Source organism: Cladophialophora carrionii (assembly GCF_000365165.1).
Source record: "Cladophialophora carrionii CBS 160.54 unplaced genomic scaffold supercont1.3, whole genome shotgun sequence".
NCBI classification, from domain to species: Eukaryota; Fungi; Ascomycota; class Eurotiomycetes; order Chaetothyriales; family Herpotrichiellaceae; genus Cladophialophora; species Cladophialophora carrionii.
Window position 1 is genome coordinate 1372473 of NW_008481828.1, and position 21768 is coordinate 1394240.

General features: G+C 53.0%; 8 protein-coding genes across 8 annotated transcripts; 6 read left to right on the top strand and 2 right to left on the bottom strand.

The window, feature by feature from the left end:
* Positions 1–1065: 1065 nt before the first annotated feature.
* Positions 1066–3835, top strand: G647_03889 (protein SEY1; the record flags this gene model as incomplete). Its single annotated transcript, XM_008728234.1, has 3 exons — positions 1066–1262; positions 1313–3489; positions 3540–3835. 3 exons carry the CDS (start codon positions 1066–1068, stop codon positions 3833–3835), a joined length of 2670 nt encoding a protein of 889 aa, XP_008726456.1.
* Positions 3836–5031: 1196 nt separating this feature from the next.
* G647_03890 (uncharacterized protein) lies at positions 5032–8349 on the top strand (the record flags this gene model as incomplete). Its single annotated transcript, XM_008728235.1, has 3 exons — positions 5032–5909; positions 5967–6533; positions 6603–8349. 3 exons carry the CDS (start codon positions 5032–5034, stop codon positions 8347–8349), a joined length of 3192 nt encoding a protein of 1063 aa, XP_008726457.1.
* A 437-nt stretch (positions 8350–8786) lies between these two features.
* Positions 8787–10377, top strand: G647_03891 (uncharacterized protein; the record flags this gene model as incomplete). Its single annotated transcript, XM_008728236.1, has 2 exons — positions 8787–10156; positions 10218–10377. 2 exons carry the CDS (start codon positions 8787–8789, stop codon positions 10375–10377), a joined length of 1530 nt encoding a protein of 509 aa, XP_008726458.1.
* Positions 10378–11093: 716 nt separating this feature from the next.
* G647_03892 (uncharacterized protein) lies at positions 11094–12575 on the top strand (the record flags this gene model as incomplete). The annotated part of the gene is made up of 1 exon (XM_008728237.1): positions 11094–12575. One exon carries the CDS (start codon positions 11094–11096, stop codon positions 12573–12575), a length of 1482 nt encoding a protein of 493 aa, XP_008726459.1.
* A 1470-nt stretch (positions 12576–14045) lies between these two features.
* G647_03893 (uncharacterized protein) lies at positions 14046–15501 on the top strand (the record flags this gene model as incomplete). The annotated part of the gene is made up of 2 exons (XM_008728238.1): positions 14046–14452; positions 14559–15501. 2 exons carry the CDS (start codon positions 14046–14048, stop codon positions 15499–15501), a joined length of 1350 nt encoding a protein of 449 aa, XP_008726460.1.
* Positions 15502–17779: 2278 nt separating this feature from the next.
* On the bottom strand, positions 17780–18751 carry G647_03894 (uncharacterized protein; the record flags this gene model as incomplete). The annotated part of the gene is made up of 1 exon (XM_008728239.1): positions 17780–18751. The coding sequence occupies one exon, from the start codon at positions 18749–18751 to the stop codon at positions 17780–17782; it is 972 nt and encodes a 323-aa protein (XP_008726461.1).
* Positions 18752–19729: 978 nt separating this feature from the next.
* Positions 19730–20285, top strand: G647_03895 (uncharacterized protein; the record flags this gene model as incomplete). The annotated part of the gene is made up of 2 exons (XM_008728240.1): positions 19730–19976; positions 20032–20285. 2 exons carry the CDS (start codon positions 19730–19732, stop codon positions 20283–20285), a joined length of 501 nt encoding a protein of 166 aa, XP_008726462.1.
* A 57-nt stretch (positions 20286–20342) lies between these two features.
* On the bottom strand, positions 20343–21698 carry G647_03896 (uncharacterized protein; the record flags this gene model as incomplete). The annotated part of the gene is made up of 5 exons (XM_008728241.1): positions 20343–20813; positions 20866–20937; positions 20987–21127; positions 21185–21360; positions 21413–21698. The coding sequence occupies 5 exons, from the start codon at positions 21696–21698 to the stop codon at positions 20343–20345; spliced, it is 1146 nt and encodes a 381-aa protein (XP_008726463.1).
* Between the last annotated feature and the right edge of the window lie 70 nt (positions 21699–21768).

Below are 21768 nucleotides of genomic sequence, written 5' to 3' on the forward strand. Positions count from 1 at the left end.
TAGTTCTGACCGAACAGAAAGAAAGGTGGAGGGGGAACCAGCTGTATTTGGAAAGAAAGTGTAGGATCGTCGAAAAGGGTCCTGGAGAGGACGGTCTGATTGCTTGTGAAATTGGCGGAGCCACAGTCCTCAGAAGGCGAGAAGGATAAATAGCGCGGTATGGCAGATGAGGCGGGTCGGGAGCAATCGTACAGCTCTTCTCAGTACGGCAAAAGATCTTTTTTCGCGGGAACAATCATCCTGGACCATGGTCGTGCTGAGTATGTCTCCACGCTTCATGCGCAATAAGCGTGGCCAGAAGAATCAGCCTCGCGAATATTGTCAGAGAGATGGTGCCAACACCACACCCGGTATGTTGGCAATCTGTTAATCTTGCCGACAAGTTAGAGAATCATTAGAGCCCTGACCACTGTGGTGAGTTAGTTGAGGGTTGCTATAAGCAAAGGCTGTGCTCTCTCCGTGATATCAGGCTGACGGACGTCGTAGGACAGTGTTCGCGTCAGTGTCAGGTAAACAGTGAGCGCATCCAGCAAAATGCGTGAACAGAATTTTCTGGCACACTCATGACGGATGAGGACAACGTCCTGTCCAAACCTGTGCCAGCAGCGAAGAGTACTCCGTATATACAGTAAAGACCCAGAGGACAAGGACAAGGCTGACGTGAACTGGTCGAAGGGGCGTTGGCCACCTCAAGGCAGAAGCGGGACCTGCCCAGTAAACCATCGGAGCCGGATAATCTTTTGGTTAGCGGCTTCGGGGCTTTCACCAAGACGTTCCAGGGGCTGCGGGTGCAGCTTTCGGGGCGGCAGCAGCACGTGAGACGATCCTCCCAAGTCTAAAGTTCAGCGACACGGTTGCACCAGTCGCAGCTCACGACAACTGCATCATCTGCCAGCGGCCGGAACGCAATCCTTACCGGTCAACACACCATCATTTCCCTGATCCCCAGGGCAGGTGGCTGCTCCAAGTGACGTCCAATTATTCTTCCCATGTCGAATTAACACATACCAAGCCTTTGTTTGCAGGGATACTATATCACCCGCCTGCCGTCACCCTCTCACCGTCATGGCGAACTCGACGCTCTCTCCGCCGCAGTCGCCAGAGCGTTCCTTGACCTCGAACAATAGACCTATACCAATTAACCGTGCCAACACAGCCCCGGAGAAGATGTCAACGAACGGCCATTTTGCATCTGCGGGCCAAAATGGGCATGCCGATTTTGAAAATGGTGTCCAAGTTGTGGATGAGGACAAGCAGTTCAAGTGCGCCATATCCCTAGGGACTCGAGGTGGTCTCGCTGATATCCATATAGCCCTGATCTAGCCAAGTACCTCCAATACTCTGGTGTTTCTCACGCCGGATTCAACTATCACCTCATTTCCGTTTTTGGGTCGCAGTCAACTGGCAAGTCCACTCTCCTGAATGCCCTCTTCGAGACCGACTTCTCCGTGATGGCCGAGGCGGAACGCCGGCAGACAACAAAGGGAATATGGTTAGCGAAGAACAAATCCTCAGCGACAGAGATGGCAGATAATATCCTGGTCATGGACGTCGAAGGGACAGATGGCCGGGAACGTGGGGAAGACCAGGACTTCGAGCGAAAAAGTTCTCTGTTTGCGTTGGCAACCAGCGAAGTCTTGATGGTCAACATCTGGGAGCATCAGGTCGGCTTATACCAGGGCGCCAACATGGGGTTGCTCAAAACCGTCTTCGAGGTCAATTTACAACTGTTCCTCAAAGACAAGAAGTCGACCTCGCGGAGTCTGTTGTACTTTGTTATTCGAGATTTCCTTGGGACCACACCCCTCCAGAATCTACGGAATACATTGATGCAAGATATGGGCAGGATATGGACCAGTTTGTCCAAGCCACCAGGTCTGGAGAATAGCAGCATTGATGACTACTTCGACTTTGCCTTCACTGCCCTGCCCCACAAACTGTACCAGCCAGAACAGTTCAAGGCCGAGGTCGCGAAGATGTCAACCAGGTTCAGGGACGGCCAGCGCGATCGCAGGCGGGACGCACTATTGGGAGAGTTTGAGGGTGGGATATTTCTTCCGGAATATCACCGAAGGATTCCTGCCGACGGCTTTTCGCATTATGCCGAGGGCATTTGGGATCAGATTGTGAACAACAAGGATCTTGATCTTCCGACCCAACAGGAACTCCTCGCACAGTTCCGATGTGACGAGATCATGAGGGAGGTAATGCTCGCTTTCGACGAGGCCATCAATCCTTTCGAAACACAACAAGCAGATGCGGCGCGGTCGGGGACCCCTATGGTCATCGCAGGGCTGGGAGCTGCCATGAAGGGGGCAAGAGCCAGTACGATCCAGAATTTCGAAACTGAAGCCGGCAGATACCACAAGGGCGTGTATCAGAGGAAACGGACTGAGCTCGAGAGCAAGATCGATACGAGACTGATGACTCTTTTTACAGGCCAACTGTCCGCCGCACATAAAGAGGGCGTCCAGCAGTTTTCGGACGCTGTCAGTGGCGCTGTCAAGGCTGGGCAAAAGAAGGGAGCATCCTATGATTTTGCCGAGATCGTCAAAGAGCAGAAGAAGATTGCCATCAACAAATTCGAGTCGGACGGAAAGGAGGCTACAATTGAAGGCTTGCCCTGGTCCAACTACAAGCAGGAATTAGCATTGTATCAAAAAGAACTGGACAAGATCTCAGGACAACTACGCCGCGATGAGATGCGGCGTTTAGCCACGCGGGTTGAGCGATGGGTCCGAAGTAAGCTCAACGATAGCGTCGGCCTGGAATTTAACGCTCTTGGCTCGGGCCGTGGCGGCTCGGGTGCGCCTGAGCATGGGGACAAACCCACAGAAATGGGTATCTGGGATCGCATCTGGTCTCTCTTTGTCAACACCGTGCAGGAGGCTGAGAAGCGGTTCGCTGACCGAGCTGCTTCCTTCGACGCTAGTGCCGAAGAAGTTGAGGTGGGCATCTGGCGGCTGAGGAGGAAGTCGTGGGGCGTCCTGCGGTCCAAGATTGACGAGGAAATGATGGAAGGTAATCTCTTACTGAAGCTTCGCGAGAATTTCGAGGACAAATTCAGGTACGATGAGGCCGGCGTTCCTCGAATATGGCGGCCGACAGATGATATCGAGGGAATCTACACCAAAGCGCGAGAAAGCACATTAACCCTGATCCCTCTTCTGGCCCGCTTCCGGCACTCCGAGACGGGAGCACCTCCGCCCCTAGACCGATGGATCGGCCCTAGTCCTGCAGCTGCCACCCCTGCCGACGAAGAAGACCTCACACCCATCGGAGGTGTCGATGAGGAGGAAGGGAAGAGCCTGGAAGAGGAGACGATGATCCTCAACGAAGCCAAGCGCCAGGACCTGACTGTCAGGTTCAAGAAAGCGGCCGACGGGGTGTACGTCGAAGCCAAGCGTAGTGCGATCGGCGGCATGACCCAAGTACCCTTGTACTTTTACGGCCTGCTGCTGGCGCTAGGGTGGAATGAGATAGTTGCTGGTAAGTTGCATTACTCGGTCGAAGGACTGTATACTGACAACGTAAAACAGTGCTTAGAAATCCCGTTTATTTCATGTTCCTCATCCTTGTTGCCATTGGAGCATACGTCACATATACACTCAACCTCTGGGGCCCCATGCTGAAAATGGCCAATGCAGCATCACAACAAGCGCTAGAGGAGGGAAAGAAGCGACTCCGGGAGTTTTTGGAGGAGAATCCCCGTGCAGCACATGCGGTGGCTGTGTCGACCGGTCACGAAGAATATGAGATGAAGAACTTGAAGTCTTCGGCGAGACCGAAGTTCAAGACGGATGGCGCTGATGATGAGGAGGAAGACGAGATATGACGGGCATAGCACTTCCTGTGTCCACCAACCCTGCTTTGGTCGATTGATCTGAGTATGTCGTCGACTGTTGTATATCAAAGATTGGTCAACTGAGTGGGAGGCACAAGCTGGAATAGACGACCATCGCATACCTACGTTCTTACCTTGTGGCTCTGACAGAAATGGTATTTCAAGCTTGGCAGGTCGTGTGACTCAAAGCTATCGCCACAGGACTGTAGACCGCATAGGTACACTGCCCATTCGAAGTCCCATACTCAGGTATTACCACACCATTGATCTTCAATTTTAATCATCAGGATGAACTCGATGTCAGATATGTCGACGGCGGGTTTGAGAAATTTGCTGGCTGTTTAGATTCAGCTGATTAAATCTCATCTTCGCCTTCGACTCCAGTTTACCTGGGTAGACGCACCACTCGCACCCAATTTTCACGTATACAAAGACACTTTCTGACGTGGTTCTAGGGGCGGCTCAGATACATACGCCCTGATCTTGGTTGTGCTAAGCAGCATCGGGTGGTGATTGAGTCCGCTCCGACGGACTTGACTTCGCATCAACCTTCTATCCACTGGCCGTTGATATCTGGCCCGGTCAAACGGCAGATCTGGATAATAACCCACTTCAACGTCCTGCAGGTATCACAGGATTCTCTATATCTGCCGTGGGAGGGTCGTCAAACACAAACTCTCAATCTCGAATCAGACATTGACGTGTGGACTTGCGGCCCACTCAGGGAACTCCTCCGCCACCAAGCCACACGAGCTGAAAGCTGCTTCAGCTGGTCAAACGGTGGTGAGACCTCCCATAGGGCAACACTGACAGTAAAAGCACTTGGGACAGACGGGAAGCCCGCATTCAGCTGTGCCACCATTTCGCGCCGCTTCACGTAAAGACGTCCAGCAGTTGCAGTTACACGAACAACGTCGTCCCTCCTCGAGTCCATCAAGTCTAGACGTGTCTGCGCGATGTTGTCTTCCACTCATCTGCCAGAAGATGTCGCACTTCTGCACGCCTACCATTATCTGCACGACCAGCCCTTGCCCGATGGCTGGATCACTTCCACCTGCCCAAGCGTATATACGCAGGGCATCTCCCTCCCTCTTGCATTTACAGGTCTCCATCTGTCTGTCTCATTCCTGCAAGCATATTGCACCCAAGGCAAGAGATAGAACTTCCTTTGTGCGGACTCCGTCAAAATGGAGAAATTGCACAAATTACAGGCAACTATTTTCCAACAGGCTCCTACTGCTCCAGATGGACGGACTGATGCGGAAGCCGCAGCAACACCCCCAGTGACCCAGACATCGCTACTCCACGATTTAACTCATCTAGGCCGAGAGAATGCCGCGACCATGGTCCAAGCGTTCACCACATTGATCTCAGGAGAGCCGTTGAACGACAAGGAGCTGTTGCTCGAGCATGGCGTGCACATGCTTCAATCTCTGCCTCCCAATAGCGGACTGGGCGCAAAGGCCGCCGGTGGCTTCATTAAGATGCTATGGGATGACTTGCCTCACCCACCAGGAACCATTGCTGGCCCGACAACCAGATACAGGAGGCACGACGGAGGCAGTAACAATCTCTGGGACTCTGAGCTGGGCAAGGCCGGCTCACCTTACAGCCGAAGCGTGCCACCAATGAAACCAAAAGGTCCCAACTTGCCAGACGTGGAACTCGTCTTTGAGTATCTGCTCAAGCGAAAGGAAGGAAAGTTTCGCAAACACCCATCCGGGCTCAACCGATTGTTCTTCTCCTTCGCCACAGTCGTCATCCACGAGTGCTTCCAGACTTCAAGGGACAACAAGTGGGTAAACGAGACGTCCAGCTATGTCGACCTCAGCACGCTCTACGGTAACACGGCCAAAGAACAAGAGCGAGTGCGGACCTACAAGAATGGATTGGTCTATCCTGATTCGGTGGCCTCGGAGAGAATCATGCTGATGCCACCGGGCGTCATTGCTGTTTTGATGATGTTTTCGAGGAACCACAACCACATTGCCGAAACGCTCTTGTCCATCAATGAACAGGGGACCTATGGAGAATGGGATAGATTGACCGAAGACAAGCAGAAAAAGTGAGTCCGTACCCGTGAGACTCTGTTGGCTAGCACGTCTGACAAATACAACCACAGGCAAGATGAAGACATCTTCCAGCTCGCCAGAAACATAAACGTCGGCTTCTTTGCTTTAGTGGTGCTGAGAGACTACGTCGCTGCCATCTTGAATACCCCTCGCGCCAATTCCGACTGGTCGCTGAATCTGGGAGAGGAGATCAAGTCGGCACAAGGACGTGTTGAGAGAGGATCGGGTAACGCGGTCTCGGTTGAGTTTGCAGTCCTGTATCACTGGCACGCTGCACTCAGTGCAGCGGACGCAAAGTGGATGGAAGACATGATCAGTCAGTATGGCCCACGTCTCAACTCCCTTGACGAAATGACGCCGAAGGACTTCTGGGAAATGGCTGCGAACATCACCAAAGAGATGATGTCCAAACCCGCCAAGGAATGGATATTTGGAGGTCTCAAGCGTGGACCAGATGGCCGTTTTGACGACGCCGACCTAGGCCGCCTTATCAAAGATTGCATCGAAGAGCCCGCTCACGCATTTGGTGCCAACGGGACACCGGCGAGTCTCAAGGTTGTGGATCTCATGGGCCAGCTTCAAGCCAGAGAAATATTCAATGTCTGCACACTGAATGAGTGAGTCCCGATATATCACTTCACGGTTCTTGTGACATGGGCATCGTGCATTGACTGACGGATTCCTAGATTCCGAAAATACCTCAACTTGACAGCGTATAAGAGTTTCTCGGAATGGAACGATGATCCGGAAGTTTCTCGAGCCGCCGAACTCTTGTACGGCCACATCGACAATCTTGAACTGTATCCGGGTCTGCAAGCAGAGTGCACCAAGCCGCCAATGCCGGGCAGCGGCGTCTGTCCAGGTCAGACAACCGGACGCGGCATTCTAGACGACGCCGTAGCCCTGGTGCGAGGCGACCGTTTTCTGACCTACGACTTCAACAGCAACACCCTGACCAATTGGGGGGTATCCAAACTTGCCGATCTTCCTGGGGGAACATATGGAGGCATACTCGCCAAGCTGATCTTCAATGGCCTTCCAGGCGAGTTTACCGGGACATCTACATATGCTTTGATGCCGTTCTACACCCCTGAAGCCATCAAGGGCATACTCGAAGGCAACAAAGCGCTTGCCAAGTACGATCTCAAGAGACCTCCACCAAACGTCATGAAGCTGGTAGGCATCCATACTCAAGAAGGTGTGAAGAAGGCCTTCGAAGACCGAGATACCTTCCACGTAATGTACCAAGCCGCCATTCGCAACTGCACCGACGGCCATGAGTTTATGATAGGGTGGGACGATCGCAAACGCCACGACCCACGTTCCGACACCCTTCACAAGGTCTTCTTCGAAGATAACTTTGAAAAGAATCTCTCGCAGTACTTCCGTGAAACGGTCAGGAGCCTGATTCAGAAAAGCACCTTGAAGTATCACGACGAACGAAGATCGATCGACATTGTGCGAGACGTCTGCAACGTGACGCCCATCATGTGGCTCGCCCGCCGCTTTGCCATTCCCATCAAGGACGTGGCCCATCCTCGCGGCTTGGTCACTATTCCAGAGCTGTTCGATATCTTCCTGGTCCTGTTCATGTACCAGAGCTTCAACATCTTGCCGGTCAACGAGTGGAAGCTGAGGGAGGCTGCCGGAACTGTAGCGCCAATCTTGAGGAAGATATTCGAGACTCATCTCAAGACTCAGCAGGGCTTCACGGAGCACATCGTGGACTGGCTGACAAAGGGTTCTGCGTATGAGGTTGGCCCCGATGCTGACCGTTTCTACCACGCCTTGAACAAAACGGGAATGAACATCGGCGATATGGTCGGTGACTGTATCGGCATGGGCGCCCCCGTTGCGGGTAACATCACCCAACAGGCTTCCCTCCTGATTGATCTCTACCTCAAAGACGAGTACAAACAATACAAGGCGCGCATAGTGGAACTTGCACACAAGGACGACGAAGCTTCCGACAAGGAGCTGCTTGGTTTCGTCTTCGAAGGCATGCGCCACGCCGGTGTTGTGCCCGGTCTTCCTCGCGTGGCTTCGAAGGATGTCACATTTGAGGACGGCGCACGCGGTCCAGTCCACATAAAAGGCGGCCAATATGTGCTCATCGCTACGTCCTCAGCAGCCATGGATCCCGCTGCATTCCCCGACCCCGAGAAGATCGACCCTCATCGCCCGATGTCGTCTTACACTCTCCTTGGGCATGGCATGCATTATTGTTTCGGCGCCCGAATTGTTGGACCTGCGCTCGTCGCCACCCTGAAGGAAGTCTTCCGCTTAAAAAATGTGCGTCGCGCCAACGGACGATTGGGACACTTCAGCGTCATCGAGCACGACATTGCAGGAGTCAAGGCAAAGATCTATCTCGATGCGAATGCAAAGGAGTCTCCGATTCCGACGACGCTGCACCTTCTGTATGATGAGTGATCGAATTCAGGAAGCTTGAAGTTATCGAGGTTCTGTGGTCATTGACTAGGCGACACACGTCTGGTATGTGAGGCTGAGGATCGCCTGAATGAAGTTCATGATGTAACGACTATCGACGAATGCACTGTCTGTCACCGATTGAGCAAGTGAGGAATAACAAGAGCCTCCGTGAGCTCTCATCTTTCGAGACTGAAACCTACGCAGCCTCGTAGTCCGCAAGGCTGAGCCCCAACCAATAGGAGCAGCTTCTTTTCCTTATCGATAAGGTTGCCGTGCAGCAGACGATTCCCATCTGCAACGGCGCATGACGAGCTTCGGTTCCTGCTGATCGCCCTATCACCGAGCTTTGATCAATCATTACTCCTTCATAGATCGTGGTCTCAATTACTTTGCTCCTCTGGCTGTTCCAATCGTTTAGAGAATAGATCTCCTTCGTCATGGTTCGCAAAACTTCCTCCGGTTTCTTCACCTCCATCCACGAGGACATGCCTCTACACGTGTCAAGGGGTTACGACCGCATGGTCCAGCACTCTGCCTACCCTCCGACATCAATTCCCTCGAGTCCACAGAAGGAGAAATTCGCCCCAGAGAAATACACCCAGCCATATCTGGACTTCATGACCAACAATCCAACAGTCTTCCATGCGGTCGATCACTTTACCTCTAAGCTCGCCAAAGCTGGATATGTCTATCTGTCGGAACGAGAACAATGGAAGATCAAGGCAGGGGGGAAATACTACACGAAGCGCAATGGAAGTGCCTTCATAGCATTCGCCGTCGGAAAGGACTATAAGCCTGGCAATGGTGTTGCGATAGTGGCCGGCCACATTGATGCGCTCACAGCAAAGGTCAAACCCATACCCAAGCTGCAGACCAAAGCTGGTTATGTCCAGCTGGGAGTCGCCCCTTATGCGGGAGGCATGAATTCTACCTGGTGGGATCGTGACCTGGGTATTGGTGGCAGAGTACTGGTCAAGGCCAACGACGGCCGCATCGTCGAGAAGCTGGTCAAGCTGGACTGGCCCATTGCGAGAATACCGACTTTGGCTCCTCATTTCGGCGCCGCTGCGCAAGGACCCTTCAACAAGGAAACCAACATGACTCCCATCATCGGACTTGACAATTCCGATATTACAGGAAAGGAGCAGTCATCTTTGAAACTTCCTGCTGGAACCTTTGTCGCAACCCAGCCAGAGCGATTGGTCCGAGCGATTGCCGGGCAGCTAGGAGTGTCGGATTATACTGACATCGTCAACTGGGAACTTGAGCTTTTCGACATCCAGCCCGCCCAGGTTGGGGGCTTAGATAAGGAATTTATCTTCGCCGGCCGTATCGATGACAAGCTTTGCTGCTTTGCCGCCATTGAGGGTCTTCTCAGCTCCTCGGATGAGGACTCTCCTGGGATTATCAAAATGGTCGGATGCTTTGACGATGAAGAAGTCGGCAGTTTCTTGCGACAAGGCGCTCTGTCCAACTTCATGCCGAGCGTCATCTCGCGCACAGTCGAGGCTCTGAACGATTACTCCGGCCCGAACCTCATCAACCAAACGCTCGCCAACTCGTTCCTTGTTTCCTCAGATGTCATTCACGCCGTCAACCCTAACTTTCTCTATGCCTATCTCGAGAACCATTCACCACGACTGAACGTGGGAGTGGCGGTCTCGGCCGACCCCAATGGCCACATGACGACTGATAGCGTGTCTACCGCGCTGTTGTCTCGGGTCGCTGAAAAGTGTGGAAGTAAATTGCAGGTCTTCCAGATCCGGAATGACTCCAGGAGCGGAGGCACGATTGGCCCGATGACTAGGTACGTGTTCACTTCTCTGATGTTGGTCTGACATGGGATCACTAACGAGTGCAATCTGTAGCTCACGCCTAGGTTGTCGTGCAGTCGACTGTGGCATTCCGCAGTTGTCGATGCACTCGATCCGAGCAACCACCGGCGCCCTGGACCCCGGCCTCGGAGTACAATTATATAAAGGCTTCTTTGACCACTACCAGGAGGTTGATGCCGAGTTTGCCAATTGAGTCTATATCGAATTGCACACAGCAATATACATATGTACAACACTGCCGGGAATGCCAATGCATCACCCTAGGTTCAGAATGACTATACGGCACAAGCCCAGTTCACACCCAAAGAGGTGTCTTGTGTCCGACTACTGTGAACAAAAGCAACGCCACCACATCTTACGCTACTCTGTCACTATCGACGTTCACATGAGAGAATCAACAGCCTCATGGTGCCACTGTGATATTGTGGAAGCCCTGCGTCTCTGCAGACCTCCTTTTGACCACTCGCAGCTTTGTATTATCAGGTCACCATGGGGAATCGCCCACAGCAAAGCTTTAATCAAAAGCAAGGCAGCCTTCATTCCAGCAGCACGTGTCCCCCCTACCTGCTCGGACACGGCGAGACAACACAGTGGACATTCACTCTCGTTTGTCCCAGCGTTTTCTCCAGCCAAACGCCTATGTTGATTAATATAAAAGTGGCTTTCCAGCCTCGTGGTCAACTGATTCATCACTATTGCTCTTTTTGAACTGCCTTATTCATTGCCCCTGTCACTGCCACTGCCCTGTCACTGCCTTTTCGACCTTCCTGTATCTAAAGAGCCTTTTCCTCCGACATGGTTTCTTGCACCATTGCCTCATGACTGACACCAACACCACCCCAATCTCGACAAGAACGGACCTCGAATCAAGAACGCCCAAAATCTACAGGTCCCGAAAATCCACACAAGATGGCTCGTCTCTCGAATCTGACCCCGGCTCTTGCCCTTGTTGCTCTTGGCTTTCTTTCCGCCGCCGCTGCTTTCATCGTCGACCCGATCCCTGGTGGGCGGGATTCACGTCCACTTACAGGATCGATGTCTGCGAGTCAGTCAGCCATCCCATCAACGTTCGTTACCATCATCTCCGTGTCCTCGTCCTATCCTCCTCCACAACCACGTACTGGGCCGACTCCGCCCTTCCCCATCCCCATCAATGCCACAAATTTCGGCCCATACCCAACAGCTCCAGGTGCCCCTCTGCCTTTGTGCTCTGGTCCACCAGCCACCTATACCGTCTCTCACCAAGACACGGTAGCAAAGATTGCGACCAAGTTTAACGTCACTACCGACGCTTTGGAAGCTACAAACGCTGGCCGAGTCCGCTTTTGGGACTTGCTGGAGGATGGGATAGAACTGGTCATTCCTCCAACTACATGCTCCCTGTATCGACCTTCAGGGTATTCCGCAACTCTCACTTCGCCACCACCATTGGCTTCGACCTCAATTGCCACTATGTACAACTCATCTGACCAATCCTCTTCTCATCCTACTACGACTGGTCCAGTCACAGCCTGGACCGTCGCTTCGGGGGACAGTGGTTCGGTCATTGCTTCGAAGGCAAATGTTCCATTCTTTGCAATCTCCTCGGCAAATCCGTCGGTGACATGGACAGCGCTTTCAGTTGGACAAATCCTGGTGATCCCACCTTCGCCCACTGCTCTGGCACAAGTTACGGGAAGTCTAGCTGTGAAGTCCTTTGACAGCCGCGACGGAATGGGCACACCCAAAGTCATGTACACCGAGTACAACGGTGACGGATCTACCGTCCAAGGCTGGCCCGCTATGTCTGAATGGCTGAGTTTCAACGCTCAATGGGAGAACATCAAGAATTACATTGGCAAGCGTTGCGGAGATGGTGTTCTCACCAACCTGGACACCGAAACCAACGACCTGAAGATGTCCATCCTGACCGTGGCCTCCGACACGTATATCGATCCCCGATTCGTCCTCGCGACCGTGATGCAAGAGTCAAACGGTTGTGTTCGCGTCCAGACCACCTCGGACGCCAACCCGAACCCCGGCCTCTTGCAGAGCTTCAACGGCAAGGGCACCTGCAATCACAACGGCACCTTTGACACACCCTGTCCGCCCCCAGTGATCCACCGAATGGTCATTGACGGCGTGGCGGCGCCCATCGACGGAGTCACTATAGTGGCGGCGCTCAATCAGGCTGCCGAGATGGCCGGTGTCGAGCCCGCTCAGGCCCATTACCGGGCTGCTCGATTCTATAACTCCGGGCCAGAGAGTCTTCCGCCTGAGACGAACGGTGATCTCGGTAGTGATATCACGGCGGCCACTCGTTGCTATGCCAGTGATATTGCCAATCGGCTGCTTGGCTGGTCGAACGGGAGCACGGGTCGTAGTCCGTGCACGCTGGACAAGAAGGGTTGAAGGAAGGAAGGAGGTGCGGAAATGGAGAAAACCAAAATTGCATGTTCACGGAGTATGAGATGTCGAGGTTCGTATGGTCCTGTAATGCGCCAGGAGTGTGTTCAGCATGCTGGACTACCATCGAGCAGCAGTATGTGGAATTGTCATTTGACGGGCAGTGCCGTTCCTGCCCTGTTCCTTCCTTGTTCTGTCCTCACCCTCACATGACAGGACCAGTAGGAGCTACGAGATAGCTCATAGCTGAAAGCCGAGCTCTCGAGAGATAGACATTAAGAGATTCGAGACACACAGTGGTGCCCTACCACATGTCAGTTGTCAATCTTGGAAACTGGAACGTGGCTCGTCGTACGAGATGGGCAAGATTGCTTCAACTTGCCAAATCCCTTTTATTCGATGCAGTTTAGTGGTCTCGCATACCGAATGCGATTAGTCAACGTCGAGCCCGTCCTTGAATCTGGACTAGCGAAGGCATCCCCGGACGGGCATGGAAGAACGGCTGGTGACTATTTACTCTGCGATTCAGTTGATTATGGCTGCGAGCGCGGCAGGTGTTTCTCTGCAAGATTCAGTCGATTATGCTTCGCAGTTTATTTTCCGTGTACAAATGAATTTCACCAAAGAATGGATAGATGGATGGATGGAAGATCTCTGGCCCTCGCTGCCCAAGTACACACGTGCCGTGCTGGAGGGCACTGCATCTATTTCCTCGGGCACATACCTACTGTACTCTGTAATCAGAGAGAACTTGTGTCCGTCTACTGTAGACTCTAGAGACACACAGCTACGCGCGTGCATGCCGGATAACACCCTGGGTTTGGGATTTGAGGACGATTGGTAAGAGTTACTGTGGTACTGTGAACTACTGTAGTGTGTCCATCTTTGTTGTTCGTCCTTGAGTCTTTGTACGGAGGACGGAGGACGGACGACTGTGGCTGGGAGATTCATCCTTTGTCTCGGCCGACCAACATCAGAAGGATGACGATTGAACAACGCTGTTCATTGTCGTGTGTGTCGAGTTTGTTGTGCCCCATCATTATCACGAGCGAGCTTTGATCCTGAAACGCTGAATGGGTTCGAGGCAGTGTTTTCATTGTCCCCTTGGATGAATCATTCGTGAACGTCGAGGTCGAGATATGGATCTTTGTAGATGTTTGGTTCTTCGAACAAGGGTTCCATGATCCAGAACAAGGGAGCTTTTGTCTTCTTAATTCTTCTTCTCGACGCGTCTCAGTACTATATATTGTGTCCTTTCCACTCGTACTTGACTTGACTCATTAGTAGCGATAGATAACGGCGTCAGGACATCGGCACACCAGGAACGTCAGAAACAAGCAGCGACGTCAAGTTCAAGTCACCGAGAAAGCACTTGGCGACTGTTATAAACGACCAGGATCACCGCATTCGTGTTCAAGAGAACACAGTATGGGATCCACTCGATCATCACATGCAGAGCTGCAGGACCGGCTCGAGATGTCCCGCCTCCTGGTAACCGCGTACGAGAGTATCGACCATTCTGCTCTCTCTGCGGCGCGAGCTCATTATGCGGATATGCTTGGAGAGTACGATACCGACACCGACGCCAGCACTGACACTGACCCCTCTGAAGCAGGCTTCCCCGCCGAGTTGACCATGCGCATCGTCTTCGCTGACGCACTGCAGTACCTCCAGCTGATCCGATTCGGGGCCGTCATCGCTCGGTATGCCCACGAATACACCGACGAGGCACTCATCGACACTCTGTGGGAATGTCTCGATGATACCTCGGAGCGACGTGTCGAAGCCGCGGCCTTGGAGGACTGGAGGATCCTGCGATGTGCTTTGGAATGCCTTCTCGTTCAGCTTGAGTGCGGCATTACACCCATCGAACCTATAGCGAGGTATGTATCGTTTGTGTTTCTGATTTTGACGTCCCCCCACGTTACGTGCAGCGTGCGGCGTGCGACTCTTCACTTGAGTATGAAGACTAACATTTGGTTTGCATAGGCTATATTCCGGGTCGTACGTTACCACTTCGTCATCTCGCTCGGACTCGTCGTACCAGACCGGTGCGAGTCCAGATCAATATCAACATAATCAGCAACGAGATCAACAACAACAACAACGACGACGACGACGACAAGAAACCCTGGTAAGTGAGTCTCCACTTCTCATTTACGTCCCGTCAGAGGCAGGTTCTGAGGTGTACCCGGAACGGTCTGCTCGAGCACCGGCTCCATATGATGGGAGCTGGTCTCCCATCACAGCATCCGCATATTCGAGGCACGAGGACCCAGCGTCGGCGGTAAGTTCCAGTGCCTGCTCCATCACCCCGTCCGAATCTGTGACCAATGTACCAAGCGCGCGGGATCGAGCTCGGGCTCGCCACAGTCGTCGCTACGGGTCCATCTCCCCAGTGGAGAGTATCTGCTCGATTGCCCCGGGTGAGAGTGCCTCGCAAACCGGGTATTGCCATGGGTTCAGAAATCACTATACCTGGAATGCTCATCCCTATCGGACAGACCGATACGACGAGGGTTTACCATCTATGAGATACGTCCCAGGTACTGACTACTCTGATGCTTTCGACGAGGACACCAGCGCAGTTGACAGTGCAACGCTGTGGACTGACATTAGAAGCGACATCTTGAGGGCACATGCTCTAGGAGGGTCGTGGATGGTGTTGCAGATGTCTGATCCGCTGAGATACGCCAACCAAGTACCGGAGTCATCGCAGCCATCGGACTCATCCGAGTCGGTCTATTACTCGGCATTTTCTCAGACATTGTCCTCGACACCAGGTCCTAGTGTTCTGGATGAATCGCGTCTGGCGATGGGGATGGGAAGTCTCGAAGATCGACTGGGCGAGGACGCCACCGAGGGCGAGAGAATCGAGTTTGCCTTTGACGAGATCGATCGATTGATTGATCAATGGATGGCGGCGAAGTAAGTCAAGACTCGCGACAGAATCCGTGGTCCGGCAGGATCCGACGTGGAAACCGACGGTAAGTTGAATGTTTGTGTGAGTATCCTCCATATGCGGAAATCATAGGTGATCCTCATCCCTGATGTCCGCTTGATCGGGTCTGCCTCCTCAGCTCCAGATCTGCGGTACGTTCGCAGGAGGGGCGATCTGGTCACGTTATCTGGTTCATCTCAGAGTATCACATTCGACTTCAACATCTAGAGGGCCGATTGGTGAATGATCCTATCTTGCATGCTTTGGCCAGTATTTGTATTTCTTGCAGGCAATGGCCGGCGATAATAAATAGGTGTCATAATGAAATGATATGCGAACAAACGTGGCGATAACGAATGTCTGTATTGTGACCGACCACCATCTGGACAATCATCTCGTGAAAATCAGTAAGAAATATATTCTCATGGGCAGAGTCGGCGGCTGGACCGTAGCCGTAGCCAACGCCCAGAGGCCCAGTTGGAAGTGCTGCTGCTACTGTGGCCGGTACCCTCCGTGACTCCGGAGAGGCTCGAAAAGGACGCCATTGTGCCAGGGAGCGGAGGAAGGGCAGGCCCCGGTCCTGCCACGGAGAGAAGGATGCCTCCAAGAGCACGGCTATGACTGCTGAATTCGACAGACAACCTCCTTCAGCTTGCACTGCCTTGTCGCGCCAAATGAAGAAAAATCAAGTGAGACTCCAGTGAAAGTCAAGTGAAGTGAAGTTGAGGTGCATGATCGCGCCAAGATTGGTGCTGCGTCACGTGAGGCTGTGAGACTCCGGTGCTCCACTGGGGCTGTCGCGCAAAAGATCCGGCCGGTCTAGACTCCCGACTCGAGCGAGACATCAACTCCTCCTCATCCAGGCTCCGTCCCGTTTTTCCGCTTTCGATTTGATAGGAGCGGCAGTGTTTGCCAGGGATTTCTTCCGCGCGATGTTTCCAGGGTTATTACCCTTTCGAGGAACAGCGAGCCGTTGTTGGTATCGAAAGGTGGTTTTGATGACACGACAGAGCGGGAAAGTCTTCCTAAGTTGTGACAATCTCGATCGTCGCTCTTCATCAGCATACCTAACCCCGCAGCCTCTGTCGATCGTCAGAGGAGCGATGTGGTCTACCGTGTACGCTCCTACTGTGTACTGTGTACTCTGTATCGGATGGAACTTCCACAAGCAACGGTACCGACGTATCACGACAAACGACCCATTTGCTCCATACACGACTTCCCACGCGTTCTGGCTCATAACACGGTCGAGCCCACTCTTGACTTTCTTCCACTAAAGTCCAACACTCATCCACATGCTCGGGCGTGGAACGAGTTCGTCGTTCGAGACCGCAGAGAGCTCTCATTCTCGTGCCCAATGCCGTCATCGCTTCGGAGACTCTCCCTCTCGTGCCTCTCTTAGTATCATTTAGCTGCCCCGTTTCTCTTGTGCGGCTGCGAATTGCCCGTGACGAACCGCCGCTCCAAGGGTGAAGAACGGCATCTGGTCGACGCGGCTCTGTCTAAGCTGGTTACATGGTCAGTGAGCACTTGCGATGACAAAAGAAGCCACCTTTCCCACTACCATGAGCCCCTTGGCCCTGGAACTGCGCGACTTCGCGAGGTAGAGTGGACATTTCGACTCGTACGCCTTGGACCTTGAGAACATGCCTTGTCCGGTCAAGGGTGGGTGAAAGGCAACATAATCCTGGGCAGGTCCAAAAACAGTCATGGTGCACCCAAGGGAACATGGCGCGTTCTGCACAACCACCAGACTCCGGACAAGCCACACCTTCGGATGATCTCGCTCACAACCTCCCCAGCAGCTATATGTCTTCGTCGAGTTTCTCTTGCGTTGAGAAGCTGTAGGTGAACAGGGGTAAAAGTGTTCCCAACCATGGAGCAAGTATATTTGTAAGATTGACTGAACTGGTGCATATTCGGGAATGGACACCAACACCGGATGAGTGATCACAATTCTACACCCTCGTTTGATTATGTATTGGAGTGTTTAGGACCTTATGGAGCCGACTTCCTTGTCTCAACATTGCCAGGGCTTCCTCCCGTGCTTCGTCACTATCGGTTCCGCGTCTTTTGGCGGCAGATTAGTTTGATTCTCGCCGGTGAAGCCGCAGATGCTTCCTGGTCATCCCTCACTGCGGATATGAAGCGTTCAAATATCTCACTTGGCAAAATCCGACATTGTTCGTCCCAATTCTGATCGTTCTCCAACCTTCGCTGGAGTCACTAGAGACTTCAATGAATCACATGGCAGATGGCTTTCGACCCTTCACAACAGAGTATTCCAATCCATCACCTTATACGCATCTTTCACATCCGTCAGATCTTCCGGCTTAATGCCAAGGTCCTTGCCCGTAATTACGCCCTCTTCACCACTCCACGAATCGTCCCGCAGCTCGTCCCACATCGCCATCATGATACCCATCTCCAATCCGAATCCAGGCCATACATTGGCAAAGTCGTCCAGACTCGTGACGACGTATTTGGATGGCTTGCCCGTAACTTCGCTCCAATCACTCAATAGTTTACCGGCGGTGGTATCTTCGCTATGCGCGAGGATGAACCGCCCCTCCGGTCGGAGAGTCAACTCCGGGTGTGTGAGGATAGCGTGGGCGAAAACGCCGATATTGACCAGCGGGTCACCAATCGCTTTGATGGGCGTGCTGGGATGAGCGGGTGACAGCTGAACATACGCGTTCGCCGTCTTGACGTAGTTAGGCGTGAAGATCGGGTATTGGAAGTTATTGCCGTACCAGGTGATCCAGAGAAAAGTCGTCTTCACAAGGAGGCGGGTATCAGCCCGGATGGCGGCGTCGATGCGGTTCTTGCCCTCGAAGTGCGGGACCAGATACTTGCCGTGCGTCAACTTCATGCCGTTGGGCAGTGTGCTCCAGATGTAGTGTTCTAGCGTGCTGGTCTGCGAGGCCGCCCGGGCCATGTTGATGCCCTGCTGGACCTCAATCTCGATGGCCTTCTCGGTGCCGTAGATGACGAAGGGTTCGAAGAAGTCGGTGATGGCGAAAATGGCATGCGAGCCGGCGAAGGCGCGAACTAGGGACCCTTCGTCGTTTATGTCAGCCTGGACGATCTCGACGCCTCGAGCGGCGAGTGCTTTAGCCTTTTCGCTATCCGGGTTGCGGGTTAGGCCGCGGATCTTGTAGATGCCGTGCTTGAGAGCAGTGTTGATGAGAGAAGTGCCCTGGGTGCCTGTGGCGCCGACGACGGTCAAGAGCTTGGACATGATGAGCTTGGTTGTCTTGTCTCGAAAAGGCCTATCGGGGGAGGACACTGTCACGATATGCTGTAGTAAGGTTATGCGAACTTGGGTGTAGTAGAAGATATGCGGTGCTGTGCTTATGCTGTTGCGTTCTGCTCTATCTTTTGAACGATCTTGCCTGGTTCAGGGCCAGCAGTGGGTGCAGTTATCATCTTATACTTGATCAGAGGCCTCAAAAAAAGATATCAGCCACCTACCTATCTATCGCCCGTTCACCTATACCCGTCTTTGCGTAGCGGATACGACATCGTCCGCAGCCAAATGGACGAAGGTGTCGACGAGCTATCGTCATAGAGAGCACGGCCAGACACGAGGATGAATAATCCAGGCTTCGATATCTCTGCTTTACGAGACTTGACCAGCTTGTGGTGAGGAGTTAGCAGGAAGTTCGCTGCTTGATAGCACTCAGCAACGCGGTATTATTAATGGTCGAGCCTGCATCATTGGGGCGTTGCAGCTGCATGGCTGCGAGGACGGGTGGCAATGTGCAAGGTCCGAGCAGGTTACCCAGAGGTGGAGGAGGCAGCAAGCTGAGTAAAAGAGAGGCAGAGTCAAAGGGGAAGGTATTGAGATCTGCTTCTGGCTAAGTTCCCGCTTTAGAATCTCACGTGCGTCACCACATCACGTGCGTCCGCATGACTTGCCCTGCTTGTCTCCGCGGGGTCATTAAGAGTTGACACGTTCTCGCTCATCGACCTTCCATCGCTTACCAAAGGGCGCAACTTCCTCGGAGTGCCGACTTTGTGGCTTCTTCCCTAACGCCAAACAGTAACAGTGCATCGCTCATAGAAGCCGCCTTGCTAGGGCAGCCAGAGCAGCTATCCTTACCTGGTGATCGTGTTTAACCTGGGTCGCTGAGCGTTTTTCTCGCCTACTGGTACCGTCGTCTCTTACTCCCTCGTAACCTGGTAGCACCTCTACCCGAGCTCGGTCTTCTTCGCAATGGCCGCAAGCGTAGCCTCAAAGCGGTTGTTCCAAGAATACAAGTCTCTGTTGACGAACCCACCCGACGGCATCACCGCTGGACCGGTAAACGAAGATGACCTGTTCGTCTGGGAAGCTCTGATTCAGGGACCTGAAGGAACACCCTTCGAAGGTGGCATCTTTCCTGCTGAACTCAAGTTCCCCAAGGACTACCCTCTGAATCCGCCTAAAATGAAATTCCTCGGTGAAATCTGGCACCCTAATGGTATGGACGACGTCCTGCTGCTATGGAAAGAGAAGAATGGACTAAAGAATCGCAGTGTACACGAATGGCGAGGTGTGCATCTCCATCCTGCATCCTCCCGGCGACGACCCGAATCATTACGAGAGCGCTTCGGAACGGTGGTCTCCTATTCAGAGCGTTGAAAAGATCCTGATCTCCGTCATGTCGATGCTAGCAGAACCGAACGACGAAAGTCCGGCCAACGTGGAAGCGGCAAAAATGTGGCGGGAACGACGGCCAGAATTTGAGAAGAAAGTGAGACAAGGAGTGAGACGATCTTTGGGATTATGATCAGCGGGCATTCATATCTTGGCCAAAGAGTCTGGACCTGGACCACCCAATACATCTTTACCACAAGTCGAGCTGCACCCTCAGCTTGTCAGCCAACCAGTCCTCAAGGCCACCCTGCGCCTCGTCCAGGCTCTGGATCTCAGCCTTCCGATTCAACATGAGCATCAATCGGAGCTCAGCAAGCGCCTCCTGCAGGCCTGCTAGCACGTCCCCCATATCATCACGCCACTCCTGGTTCGCCAACATGGAAATAGCCGCTACCCGATCGCGCTTGCTCATTTGTCTTGACAGCTCATTCGCAGACTGACAGATAGTCGTGTCTTCCACTTTGAGCCCGACCCATCTCATCTCTGGGATGTTGCAGTCGTGCTCTTGTGCCAAATTCCTGGACCCGTACAGGTAGCATTTAAGGATGCAGATGCCATCAGGGTCCCAATCGAAGAGACCAAAGACAGGAGTAGAGAACGGAGCATGATCGAGAACTTGGCGCAAGAATTGCTTGGTGGCAAGGTCGGGGTATCCCTTTGCCTGAGGACATCGATTAGTATGCAGACATTGAACACGCGGAGGGACAGCGTACGGTTACGATAAGGCCTGGGCCGATTATGAGATGGTGATGGAATTCCCTTTCCACCAGAGCATTGAATGTCGCCTACTTCTCTGTCAGGAAGCTGCGCTCACAAAGCGGGTTCCGGGCCAACCTCTTTTTCTACCACAAGGATCCAGCCGATATGTGCTGTGGCATTGATTGGGGTGCCTTCACATATGGACTGAATGATTGGTGTGTGATCATCGGCTGAGGAAGTCGACAGTCCAGCAACAAGACCTTTAGGGCTTGCAACCTGGTGAGAAGCTATGAGCATTCTTGGGATGAATGATTCTGTTGACCAGTCGCGTACCACGTTCAAGTCTCGTCTCGTCACACGGCAAGTGTGGGCAATATCGTCAACGTATCGATCAACCGTGTCTTGACTTCTGAACAGAGCCGGGTCATGGTAGTAGATGTCTCGCTTTGTGATAGTTACACCTTGTCGGAGTGCAGCATAGATCTCACTCAGAATGCGCCCAACGCATGCTCAACCAAAGTCAGATTTGAAGACCACAAGGTTCTGCCATGTCCTGCTCACCAAATCTCCATGCTTCGTCCTTGTTCTTGCCTGGGAAGTGATACTTGACCTCGCGAGCTTCAACATGCCACCTCAATCGGGCAAAGTCATCGTCGTCGTAGTACGGCTTGACCGAGACGATCCGGTTTAGTGTCAAGACTGGCTTACCGTCTGCTGAGGGCCGTCTGATCTCGTAAAGAATAGCATTGAACGTGGCCTCGATGTAGTCGATTACTTGCTCGTTGGCAGTTGTTACTGTGACCTGGCTCGAATGGACTCCCTCATCTGGTATGAGAATGTCCTCCATCGTTGAGTCGGATGCGCAGTGCCCGTCTCATCAGGTATGCATCCGGGTGCCAGACACGCCAGGCTACGGA